At 38.6% G+C, this 12916-nt stretch overlaps 2 protein-coding genes across 2 annotated transcripts in view; one reads left to right on the top strand and one right to left on the bottom strand.

Moving 5' to 3' along the window:
* The window catches only part of col17a1a (collagen, type XVII, alpha 1a), a 28269-nt gene extending 21176 nt beyond the window's left edge, over positions 1-7093 (top strand). The window contains exons 39-55 of the mRNA XM_037543881.1: positions 116-166; positions 601-609; positions 703-744; positions 983-1045; positions 1294-1341; positions 1419-1538; positions 1638-1742; positions 2667-2786; positions 2922-3017; positions 3580-3723; positions 4134-4274; positions 4681-4734; positions 4922-4978; positions 5036-5083; positions 6242-6319; positions 6653-6733; positions 6816-7093. Coding sequence (XP_037399778.1) covers positions 116-166; positions 601-609; positions 703-744; positions 983-1045; positions 1294-1341; positions 1419-1538; positions 1638-1742; positions 2667-2786; positions 2922-3017; positions 3580-3723; positions 4134-4274; positions 4681-4734; positions 4922-4978; positions 5036-5083; positions 6242-6319; positions 6653-6733; positions 6816-6880 — 1322 coding nt within the window. The 3' untranslated portion in view covers positions 6881-7093. The remainder of the gene's footprint in view (positions 1-115; positions 167-600; positions 610-702; positions 745-982; positions 1046-1293; positions 1342-1418; positions 1539-1637; positions 1743-2666; positions 2787-2921; positions 3018-3579; positions 3724-4133; positions 4275-4680; positions 4735-4921; positions 4979-5035; positions 5084-6241; positions 6320-6652; positions 6734-6815) is intronic.
* Positions 7094-9108: 2015 nt separating this feature from the next.
* Positions 9109-12916, bottom strand: part of slkb (STE20-like kinase b) — a 38016-nt gene continuing 34208 nt past the window's right edge. The window contains exon 18 of the mRNA XM_017710042.2: positions 9109-11581. Coding sequence (XP_017565531.1) covers positions 11435-11581 — 147 coding nt within the window. The 3' untranslated portion in view covers positions 9109-11434. The remainder of the gene's footprint in view (positions 11582-12916) is intronic.

Genomic DNA, 12916 nt, shown 5'->3' with positions numbered 1-12916 from the left:
GCCGCTCTTAAATCTGTACAACATTAGGTTTGATCTAGAACCAACATTTGTCTAGAATAAAGATTCATATCAAACAAGATTGATCTTCAGTGTACTGATTTCAATTATTCTACAGAAACCTTCTTTGCAGGACCACCTGGACCCCCTGGACCTCCTGGACCTCAAGGTTGAATATATTTCTGAATATGCACAAAACTTATTACCCTTTGCGCATATAATACAGCCAATCTAAATAAATGCACACAAAGCCCAACTTACAGACATATGCAAAATGAAATATGACACTTATGCAAATTTTGCAGTTCAATTTTTTGTTTATTTGCTGAGCTTAACACATTGGAAGACCAGTAATTTTGCATTAAAATGTGCAGGTGGCAGATGGATGTGGTGGATGTGTTAACTTATTTTTACTTAGAAAATCAACAAAAGGTAATCTGACCAGAGGTGCCCAAATTTTGCTTGTGACTGTAGGTCTAAGTTACAGTATGTGGATATTCAACAATGACATTTTAACACATTATATGAACCAAATGAGCCATAATGGATGAAGGGACAATAATACTCATTGCTTGTTCTTGTTTTTTTCTCACTTTTCCCAAGGATTCCCAGGTATGTCCTTTTGTTATCCTTTTCATACTTTTGAAATGTTTTTAAATCATTTTTAAAATGTTAACTATTCTGTTTTGTTTGTTTCTGCTGTAGGAGAGCCAGGGCATCCTGGATTACCAGGAGAACCTGGTCTTGGTAAGAGATCTACAGTGACCTCTTTTCAGTTATATGTCGGATTTGTGCTAAAAATACTCCTACTGAAAGCGAAGTCATTCAAATTCAGTAGTTTTTGAGTTATGAACTGTAGATAATAATTTAACACTGATTATTTTATTGGACCCTTAATCACGAATAAAGATACACACTGTAGGATAGTTTAATAGGTTAATAAAGCAACTTAGCATGTTTTTTTCTGCTAAACCAGGTGTCCCAGGACCACCAGGACCTCTTGGACCACCAGGACCTCTTGGACCGCCAGGACCTGAAGGGCCACAGGGTCCAAAAGGTACGACAAAGGCCATGTCAAATGAAATTTCAAATTATGCCAAAAAAAACAAAATTACACCAAATGTTATGTTGTTAGAACTGCACATTATATGATTTATATTATTTTATTCAGTACTAACAACTGACTACTATACAAGTATTACTACTATACTAACTACTAAATACAGTATAGATTATATTATAAATCACTATATGTTTTAAATTCTTGATAATGAATTTCTAATTCTTTGATTGTAGGTGATGCTGGTGTCCCAGGAGCCCCTGGCATCCCAGGATACTCTTATGGTAAGAAGGAATGACTAGATTTTATAAAAAAGCTGTGAGGTATATTGTAAATATGATATATTTCTCTTTGTTATAAGGTGGAGGCAGAAGCGCCCCTGGACCACCAGGTCCACCTGGGCCTCCAGGACCTCCAGGACCTTCTGGTGATGGCTCCAGTGGGCCAGATGTTTCTCAGCAGCTTTCTGACCTCCTCAGAAGTGAGTGACCTCAAAAGTTTGGGAAGCACAAACTCTAGATTTGTTAACTCTGTACAACTAAAACCTCGAAAAACCTGTTTCTCTGGTATATTTACAAAGGTGATGGTATTAGAGAATACCTGGCTGGTCCTCCTGGACCCCCTGGACCACCTGGAAGTGTCTCTGATGCTGACTTGGCTGACCGAGTTATCAGCTACCTCCAAAGTGAGTCTTCAGAACTATTGAGTTCTTAAATTAAACAGAATTTGCTATTTCATTGTTTCTTAATTAAATCTCTGCCTCACGCCACCTAAACCAACTCATAATGGGCTCCTTAATTATGTGATGAGCTGGATCAGGTGTGTAGAGTCCAAGAATACTTGAAACAGCAATTTGGTTCACTGGGGCAAGATTAAGAGACACAGTGCTATTTTTTGTCACTCTTGCTACAGCCTGCGATGAACAGTGCCTATACTCAAATTTGGGTTAAACAACAATGTTGATTATTACTTACAGCAGTGTTGATAAATAAAACCTTCAGATAGCTGAATTGTCAACATTTGCTTGGTGGTTTAGGTTGTTGTCACAGAACAGTTCAAAATATATAAAATCTGATTTCTGGTTAAAGTTTGCGACACTATGTAAGGTCTTACACAATTTCAAGCTTTCATTTTTCTTCTTTTGGCAAGAATTGTGTTAATGTAACACTTTATTCAAATTTTAGCAATGTGCAACCCATTAACAACATTTGAATCAAGAAAATTCTGAATTTTCCAAGAGCCTTATATAAACCTGGGGGGCTACTCTCAGCGGGTAGGGGGGAGTTATTTGAGTATATGGACAACATAGGTTGTGGAATTCACCACTGGGAAAAATAGTGATACTTTGCATGAGGGACACTCTGTCTTCATAACAATGTGAAATATTTTCTCATTGGAATTTGTTAGGATGGAAATTGGATATTGTTGATATGGGACAAAATATACTTGAGTGGCCATTAATAAACTTCAGAGGCCACCTGTGTTTCTGTGTGGGAAACATGTTCAATATAAACAGAAGAACAGAATCTCATAAAGCTGTAAACATTGTCAATACACCAAGCATTTTCTTGCTTTCATTGATCTCACATTAATCTGTGTTTTGATGCAGGGGAGGAGGTGAGACAATATCTTGTTGGGCCCCCAGGACCACCTGGAGCTCCAGGTATACCTGGAGGTTATGGGTTTAACACTCAGGAAGTGGCTGGAAGAGTCCTCAATCTGATGAATGGTAAGCTCTGAAATTGGTTTTTACACAAAATGTGATTTCTAATTGCTGCAAGTACTCTAATTTTGTCAGTGAGTAAAAATAATTTCAGATTTTTTCCATGAATCCATTGAAAAATCTGTGCTGTTTAATTTCCAGAGCAGGGTATCCTTAGGCAAACTGGACCCCCAGGCCCACCTGGCCCACCAGGACTTCCTGGACCTTCTTATGGCGATCTCTCTCTTCTTCTACAAAGTAAGCACTTTTAATGTTATTTTAACAAGGGCATCCTTGCAAGTACCCTTCCCTTTGGGTACAATGTCCTTTGGGTGCTCAAAGCTAAGTTAGCCTTGTTAGTTATAGTAGCCAAGTGAGGTAGGCTGAAAATGCTATGTCACTGATACAAAGCATTATTCTTGTGAAGCACGAAAGTCTACTTGAGTGCTAATGGTGCCCCTTGCGGAGAATCCTCAGACTGATAAATGCCTGAGTGAGTCAAATCAATGACTCAGTCAGCCAGGCCATTGAGGTGCTTTGCATTTATAAATCCTCGTAGACCACTACAACCAAACAAAATATATGTTACTCCTTTAAATGGCCAAGGCCTGACAGCAGGCCCAAAGTTTTATTGTACACGTCTATAAGAATTGCTCAGCCTGTCTGCACTGAAGTGCCTGTAGTTACTGAATAATAAGCCTTTGTACGGAATAAGACTGGGATTTTAAGGGGTTAAAAAGACATTTGCCAGCCAGACATTTGTATTTTTTCCAATGAATAAAAATGAAATCTGACTAAATTAATTTCTTCTTCTTTAAAGACTCAGAGTATAGAGGTCTCATTGGACCGCCAGGGCCCCCAGGCCCTCCTGGCTCTCCTGGCTTCCCAGGACCTCCTGGACCCCCAGGGCCAGTCCCTTACACTGGTTCATTTGGTCTGGAAGACATTCAGAGATATATGGAGAGTAAGCAGAGTTTGGATGGGTTGGGTTTCTTCTCACATATCAAGTGTAGTAGGCTAGTACTATGACTAGTTTCTATGGCACATACAGACTGACACTGAAATTGAGTCAGTGGTTTAAGATTTAACATGCTTGTGCCTCTATATTTTAGCATTTAGGGTCCATACTGGGGGTGTAACCATAAAATGTAAACAATAAAACACTAAGTTACCAGCGCACCTGTATTTGGTGCACTTGGTAGGTTTACAATGGCTGACTCTCACCCATATCTAGGCCATATGTAGCCCATCTACAACCCATATGCATTTGTTAGCCAGACTCTACCCTGTTCAGCAGCCACTAAAAATTACATGGGATGATTTGTGCTCAACAAACAGGCTTTTGTGGTCTTAACCAGACTTTGCTGTTTGCAGATGCTGGTTTTAGAGGACCACCTGGACCTCCTGGACCCCCTGGGCCTCAGGGACCTCCTGGCATTACAAGAGGGCTAGTCTCATATGCTGAAAACACACAGCAAGAACCTCTCCATGCTGAACTGCAGGAGTACCTTAAGAGTATGTCTTAGGAACAAATGTGTACCTTAGACACTTGACAGGCAACTGTGCTTCTATCAAAATTTAGACCAAACCTGCAGAAACAATATTCCAATAAAGAGCATTGCAAACTTTCATATACCAGATTTGGGCATGGGTTTGTAATGCATCTCTTTGTGTGCTAGTCAGAGTAATTGTTGGCACTTAGTGCTGCACTGTTGTATGTTGTCAATTTGTAGTTTGCCATTACCATCGAAAAAGAGCCCAGGGTCTAATCAATAGTAGTAAAAAAGGTTGGCAACCTCATCAAAATGCAAACCAGCAAGCTTTGTCGATTTGTGGTAATTAAGTATCAGTGCAGGTCATTTCTTTTTTTTATTTTTAAATATGTATCTTCCTTATATAGCTTTCTTATGTTCTCTTGAAGGTGAGCCTTTTGACTACTCTAGTATTGTAGCAGAAGTGGTGAACTACATCAAATGTAAGTAAAAGAATTGCTTTATGAAACATTACCAAAATGATCTTGAACCCAAAGTACATTACAAAAAGTACCTAAAAGCCAAAATGTCCAGCAAATCTTTATGTTGATTACTGTTTACAGGGTATCTAATAAAGGATGAGTACTTCAATGCTAGTTTTAAACACTATTTGTATGATGGTCTTTTCAGCTCATGGTTTGTTGCTGCGAGATGTGGCTGATAAGGGTGCTCAACGCTCCCATCCTCAAGTTATTCAAGGACCACCTGGACCTCCAGGACCACCTGGACCTCCTGGAGTCCATGCAATAAGACCCTACAGCAACATGACTGAAATCATAAACTTTATTAGAGGTAACTTTACACAAACTGACATATTTACCAGTAAGAATACTTTAGGCACGGTATCTGCTTGTATTGAAATTATGCTAATGAGGTTGCTTAGAATATTGCTTATTCATTGTTATTGCAATTTTGTCTGCAGTGTGCAAATCAGCCTTTTAGTAAATAAAATTCATTCTCTGCTGTGTGAGTCCCAAATGTCACATTTTACAGATGCATTGTTTCTACAATTCACAAATTATTTTGGTCTAATTTTCACCTTGTTACATTCAAGGTTCAACAATTTGTTTTTAACATATTGTAAAAGTCATATTACAATATGTTGGTCCAGCACAGTGGTCTTCAGACTGGCCCTCAAGGGGCACACCATGATAATAAGAGTCTTGTAAACATGATTAATATATAAGTCACTGTGATAAGAGACTGCCAAATGAATATAGCAATAGAATCATCTTATGGTTTTTTGTCCATATAATGCTGTCCTATGTCATCAGCAATGTTTAGTACAACCCAATTTCTGAAAAAGTTGAGACGCTGTGCCAAATCTAAATATAAACAGAATGCAATGACATGCAAATCATTTAAACTCCATATTTTATTGAAAATTAGTGCAAAGATAACATAGCAAATGTTGAATTTGATGCCAGCAACATAATTTTAAAACGTTGGGATGGGGCAATAAAAGACTGGTAATGTTGTGTAATATTAAAAAGCACCTGGTGGAACATCTCATAACTAATTGTTAATTAAGTGTAAGTTTATTGGCAACAGGGCAGTAACATGATTCAGGTATTAATAAAAGAGCATCCCAGAGAGGCTGAGTCTTTCAGAAGTAAAGACGGGGAGGGATTCACCCCTCTGTGAAATACTTGGTTGGCAAATAATGTTTCTCAACATAAAATAACAAATCACTTTCACCACCTGCAGTACATAACATCGCTAAAAATTTCCGATAACCAATAATGGCTGGCCGTGATTTGGAAGCACTTTTGAAGTTCATTAGTTTTCCTGTACATAAACAGTGACTACACAGCATTCACACTAACTGCATCATGTTCTATGCAACCAACAAGTATGTATTACAAATGCTAGCTGAGGTACATTAAATATAGCTTGTTGCTGTATTTTGTTGTGTAACCTAAAAGACACACGTATCATTTTCCCTCAAAGACCATGGCTATATTGGACCACCAGGCCGACCTGGACCAAAGGGAGAGATGGGATATCCTGGTCCCAAAGGGACGAGAGGTATGAGATGTAACCACTGTAGAACCTATTTATAAGATTTGCAAGAAACTAATGTTTAACCAACTCTGATTCGATTATTATTAAATTATGTTATATAAAATGATTTGAGTTAAAACATGTGTGTATACTTTACTGAACAATATCAATTATAATTGATAACTGCAGTCTAAAATTAGTGCAGTTGAATCACCACTTTCTTTTTGATACGTCACAATGCATCAATGCATTTTGACACCCAGTATCTACCATCTACATGCTGCTTTAAGGTACATTATTGACATCTAATGGCATCGTTGATCGTTTTCCTGCATCTTGTAACTGGTTCAATTTTAGGTCCTAGAGGAGAGCAAGGCATTCCTGGCCTACCAGGACTCCCTGGCAATGATGGACCTCAAGGACAAAAAGGAGAAAAAGGTATAATCTTAATCTCTATTAAATATTTGAAATATTTATAGTATTGCTCCACAAGAGCTCCTCACTGATGTACTGTTTTTAGGCGATGCTGTTTATATGAGTCTTAGAAGAAAGAGAAGAAGCAAAAGTGTTCAGACTGAGAAATGAAATGGATGAAGAGACGGATTGATGTTGTATCTGGCAACACAAACTACTTTTACCTTTTTTATGGACAACCTGAGGAAGGGAGTTCTCCATAAATGTAGTGGATTTACCAAAATAGAAATCTAACCAAAAATTATTGCACAAACTCCTTAATGTGAACAGTAATAATAATCCATTTCTGGTCTGTATGTCTGAAGTGATCAAATTATGTAAGATTCTGACACAAGCCCATCAAAAATAATGTATGTACATATTTAACTTTTCTAAAATTTTGAGAAGTGAATAAAAATTATAGTCAAAGTTAGATGTTTAACTCAGGATCAAGTGCAAAGTTTTACAGTGAATATATAATCAGTAGCTCAGTTCTTCATATATTCTTGTACACTGTCAAGAATTTGAGAAAAAGCATTGAGCATTTTGGCTGAATGCTGATACGTTTAATTTCACACTTGTTGCCATTTTCATGTTCAGTGTTCTGCTGCAGTAGACTATTGTTACCTGAAATACAAGGTTTTCTTGCATGTGTGCTGTGTGGGATTTAGTATGTATGGTGATATTAGCTTTGTCAAACTATGTATTTCCTTTTTTAGCATTTTGATATTTTTTTAAATCAGTGTACTAACTGTGATGATGCTAATGAGAGTGGAAGAATCTATTTCATGCCTCATTGAGGGCATTATTAAAACAATCTCTACCATTAATGCTTTTTATGTCAGCACTGTGTAGATCCACTGTCAAAATGGTTTTCTATATTAAATGGAAAAACAAAATCTTTAGTTCTTTTTTTCTTATACTTTTTTTTAACAAGACATGCATGAAAATTTGCTGCTTTAAATGCTGAGTAGGCCAGTCACGTGAAGATTCTCATGAAGATTTGATGAGCTTGTACTTTTGAGAAAGTTGCTGGGGGGTTGTGGAGAGACTACTGCCAACAGAGATCTGTGAGAGACAATCCCTCTCCTCAAACACAGCACAGCAGCAATTTACAGTTATTGTTCAGCCAAATCCCAGATATAATATTCAGTTTTTATTGGCCTATCAGAACTAAGATATCATTGGTTTTGTTTTTGGATTTCTTAGCTTTTAAATGATGGGAGACAAAAAGGTTAACATAAACATAAGCATAAACTGCCACGAGAGCTAAATGACTGTCTGTGTCGCAAGGGGCAATCATAGGGGTCCAAGCATTGTGCGCCTGGAGAGTTTATATACACATATATACTGACATTCTGACTTTGTGATGGTAAGCAACAGATTTTTAACACATACATACATACCTGAATTATTTTTATTGTTAAATCACTAAAAAAATCGACCTTTCTGGACTTCACTGCTCATAAGTTTTCATGTGTGACAAGAGACCTTTAATGTCAGGAAAAAATATATCAATATGAATGATGATATGGTTTTAATCATACCATGTTGGCCCAGAAAGGATGGCATGCCCACTCCAGGTAAGGGGAAAGGACTTGCCCCAGGTGGAGGAGTTTAAGTATCTCAGGGTCTTGTTCACGAGTGACGGGAAGAGGGATCGTGAGATCGGCCGCAGGCTGGGACAGGTGGCAGCAGTAATGCGGTCACTGTACCAGACTGTAGTGGTGAAGAGGGAGTTGAGCCAAAAGGCGAAGCTCTCTGTTTACCGGTCGGTCTACATCCCAACCCTCACCTATGGTCATGAGCTGTGGGTAATGACCGAAAGAACGAGATCGCGATTACAAGCGGCGGAAATGAGCTTTCTTCGTCAGGTGGCGGGCTACACGCTCTGCAATAGAGTGAGGAGCTCGGTCATCCGGGAGAGGAGCCAGCTGAGATGGTACGGGCATCTGATCCGGATGCCCCCTGGACGCCTCGTGGTGGGGGTGTACCAGGCACGGCCTACCGGGACAAGACCCCGGGGTCGCCCTAGGACCCGCTGGAGGGATTAAGTTGGCCTGGGAGCGGCTTGGGGTCCCCGGGAATGAGCTGGAGGAAGTTGCGGGGGACAGAGTCATCTGGGATTCTCTGCTCTCCCAACTGCTACCGCGACCCTGTTTGGACTAGCAGTCAACGATGATGGATGGATGGATGTTAAAGTAAAAATTAATAATTTTTAAAAATGCTATTAAGAGATGTTTCCAACACGCCTACAGAAGTTTCCTTCTTTATTTTCAGGCTGCAGTGTGTACTTGGAAAAAAGAAAAACACCTAATATCGGATATCAGTGATTGGTTCTCTGAATAAAGAAGCTCTTCTAAAGGAGGAACTACAGCAAAAGTTTTATTACAGTCAAATTACTGCAAATCAACAGTAGCTTCCTAAAATCACAAAGACCTGATCATTGACATAAAGACTATTTCTTACAGGTTTACTAATTTCATACACATTGGAAATGGATAAAAATATAGTAATAATAATGTCTAGTCAGGACAAAAAGGTTTCAAGCACAATTAGAGAAATACATGAATGATATATATATATGGCAAAAAAACTGGCCAAGCTAGAACATAAAACAGTGTCTTAATACAGATAACCAATTAAATCTACTACTGAAAATGCCTTTGACTTGTGGAAAAGTGCACAGCACTTTCTCACATTCATCAGACAGATTTACAAACATTAACTTCATCTGGCTTGCTATAAAGCACAAACATTGACTGAAGCTCTGAAGCCAATCAGAATGCAGCATGATACCAAAATGCATCAAGAGTGCCTCCATTCATTAGTTACCTTTTAGAAAGATTCAGCTTTTTTTTAATCAAAAAAACCACTGCACTGATGCCTTGCCTGTTTTTAGCTTTTGCCCCACTCACTTCAGATTACATCACCATCATTTAATGGTAAACTGATACAGAAAACTGCAAATTCCGTATTTCAAAATTATAATAGGATATGTTCTCAAGTTCTATAAGCACAGATAAAAATGTCATGATAAAACTCAAAAAGGAAAAATTCACTGTATTCTATACAAAATTCTTAAGTAAAACACTAAAAATACAGTATTGTAGTGATAATTCTCAAATGAATAGCTTAGAGTCTCTAAAGGCATGCATTCTAGGTCAAAACTATTCCAGTATTTGGTACTGAGATGTTGTAAAAGAGTGTATTACCTCCTGCTAAAAACCAAAGCTAAACATGGCTGATATGTTGAGTTCAGTTTCAGAAATTTTCACATTGCATATTCTTAAGGTCACACTTTTCATACCACAGTGATGTACATTAGGTTTCAGTCTGCATAAATTCAAATGGATATGCATATACCACCAGTATGGCTGTGACTCTGAGAAAATTTAAAGTAACTAATAAAAATGACCCCAGTTATGTGGGGCACAAAAACAAGGGGACCATTTCAAATGAACTTTTTGACATGGCAGTGTGCAGTAAACATGAAGGTATGTGCAATCTTTCTACATATTAAAGCCACTGTGCTACAATTTTAAGAATTCAAAACAGATTTCCTTCATTTCACTGTCCTTTCCATTGTTTTTATTTTCTCAGCTAGGCTGTTCCTTCATTCTTTATTGATGTTACATTCTACTGTACTAAATTATGTTCCTTTACCCAAATTCTAGCTTTCTTCTTCAGCTTTATTAGTGCAAGGGTAAGGGGTCAATTAAGACAATTTTCCTATTACAAAAGCCAGTGCATGGAGATAAATTGTTCAGGCACTAGAACCACAGGTTTAAAAAAGAAAAAAAATTAAGTATGGTTTAAAAGTTTATTAAACCTTAGAAGTCACAGTTATCGCCGGCGATAACAAATATTTGATATTATTAGCTCACTGTCGTTAGTGTGGAATCTAAACTTTCATTCAATACTGTGTTATTATTTGTAAGCAGAACTGAAAACGTATTATTATTTGAATTTGATCAACAGTTGCTACTGTAGTTACTTCTTGTTTTGCAGAAACAAAATTTCTGTTGACGCTGAGACGAATGGAAAAAGCAGTAAATGTGATCTCCATGAACCTGTCGAACTGAATTTAAATGGAACAAAAATCTGATTCATTGTATAATTCACTAAGAAACTCGATAAATAATTACATAATTACACTTGAATACTACAATGAACAAAATGAAAGTAACTTCTAAGGATCAACTAATGTTTTCATTTCTTGGTCTTGTCTATGCTTTATATCCATTTTAAACAAGACTGTGGTTTAAAAAATGCTACAGAAACTACCAAATAGTAGGACATTGTGCAGCTGTTGTGTGCATGGCCTGTAGCTTATTGAAACAGTTTAGTCTTTCCACAGAGAAAGTAAAGAAGGGGCTAACCTCCCTTCTAGAATGAGTGACCCCCTGCATTTAGCCTGACTGTTATCAGACTGGAGGGGGGAAGGCAGCAAAAGTTCAGTCACAATTATGTCATGTAGTTTGCATGCATGCTAAAGATGAGTGCATGTATGTGTGTGATCTCCACTTGTGTGAATAAAGCGGCCTGTACTTATAATGACTTTGTGTAAGTGTAGTGTGGAAAAAGTCATAGATATGTATGCATGTACTTTGCACTGATCAAATGAATTCATGTATGGTTTTTACTGAAATTTGCAACATGCATGTTTACGTATGTGTGTCCGAGTTAAAACCCAGTGGAGTGGACACTGGGGACCGGGTAGAACTTGGAGATGCGGCTCTGGGTGGAAGGGTTAAGGCACTCGGACTCTCCGCTCATCTTAAAGAAGACCTCTTGCTCCTGAAGCTTCCGCGCAAACTCTTCCTCCAGCGCCTAAACAAGCACACAAAGAAAAAAAATACAATATTTGACCCACATTATGTGGACACTCCTCCTAATTATTGAGTTCAAGTGTTACAGCTACACCCATTGCTATCATTATGCTATGTATAAAATCCAGCACATAGCCATGTGGTCTCCAGAAACAGAATCCCTTTGAGGGACACCTCATGTGCCTGTGAAAGCAGAGGATTTATGTTTACCAACAGATATACACTCACCGGCCACTTTATTAGGTACACTTTTCAATTGCTTGTTAACACAAACAGCTAATCAGCCAATCACACGGCTGCAACTCAATGCATTTAGGCATGTAGAGGTGGTCAAGACAACTTGCTGAAGTGCAAACAGAACATCTGAGCATCAGAATGGGGAAGAAAAGTGATTTAAGTGACTTTGAACGTGGCATGGTTTAAAAAGGATGAAGAATGGAAAGGCAGTTAGTCCAGATGACATACCTGTGGAGGTATGGAGATGTTTAGGAGAGAAGGCAGTGGACTTTTTAACCAGGTTGTTTATCAAAATCCTGGAGAGTGAGAGGATGCCTGATGAGTGGAGAAGCAGTGTACTGGTCCCCATTTTTAAGAACAAGGGTGATGTGCAGAGCTGCAGTAACTACAAAGGTATAAAGTTGATGAGCCACACCATGAAGGTATGGGAAAGAGTTGTTGAAGCAAGGCTAAGGCGAGAGGTCCAGATCAGTGAGCAGCAGTTTGGTTTCATGCCCAGAAAGAGTACCACAGATGCAATTTTTGCGTTGAGAGTGTTGGTAGAGAAGTACAGAGAAGGTCAGAAGGAGCTACATTGTGTCTTTGTGGATCTAGAGAAGGCATATGATAGGGTGCCAAGAGAGGAACTGTGGTACTGTATGAGGAAGTCAGGTGTAGCTGAAAAGTATGTTAGGGTGGTGCAGGACATGTATGAGGATAGTGACACAGTGGTGAGGTGTGCAGTTGGAGTGACAAATGGTTTCAAGTTGAAGGTAGGGTTACATCAGGGATCAGCTTTGAGCCCCTTCTTGTTTACAATGGTGATGGACAGGTTGACAGATGAGGTCAGGCAGGAGGCCCATGGACCATGATGTTTGCAGATGACATTGTAATCTGTGGTGAGAGTAGAGAGCAGGTGGAAGAGAATCTGGAGTGGTGGAGGTTTACACTGGAGAGGAGAGGAATGAAGGTCAGTAGAGATAAGACGGAATACATGTGTGTGCCACATGTATTCGGCAGGTGGAAAGGTGAAGATGCAAGGAGTAGAGGTCGTAAAGGTGGATGACTTCAAATATCTTGGGTCAACCATCCAGAGCAATGGACAGTGCAAAAAATAGGT

This window comes from Pygocentrus nattereri, chromosome 12 (assembly GCF_015220715.1).
Source record: "Pygocentrus nattereri isolate fPygNat1 chromosome 12, fPygNat1.pri, whole genome shotgun sequence".
Lineage (NCBI taxonomy): Eukaryota > Metazoa > Chordata > Actinopteri > Characiformes > Serrasalmidae > Pygocentrus > Pygocentrus nattereri.
This window is presented reverse-complemented; position numbering and strand designations above follow the sequence as displayed.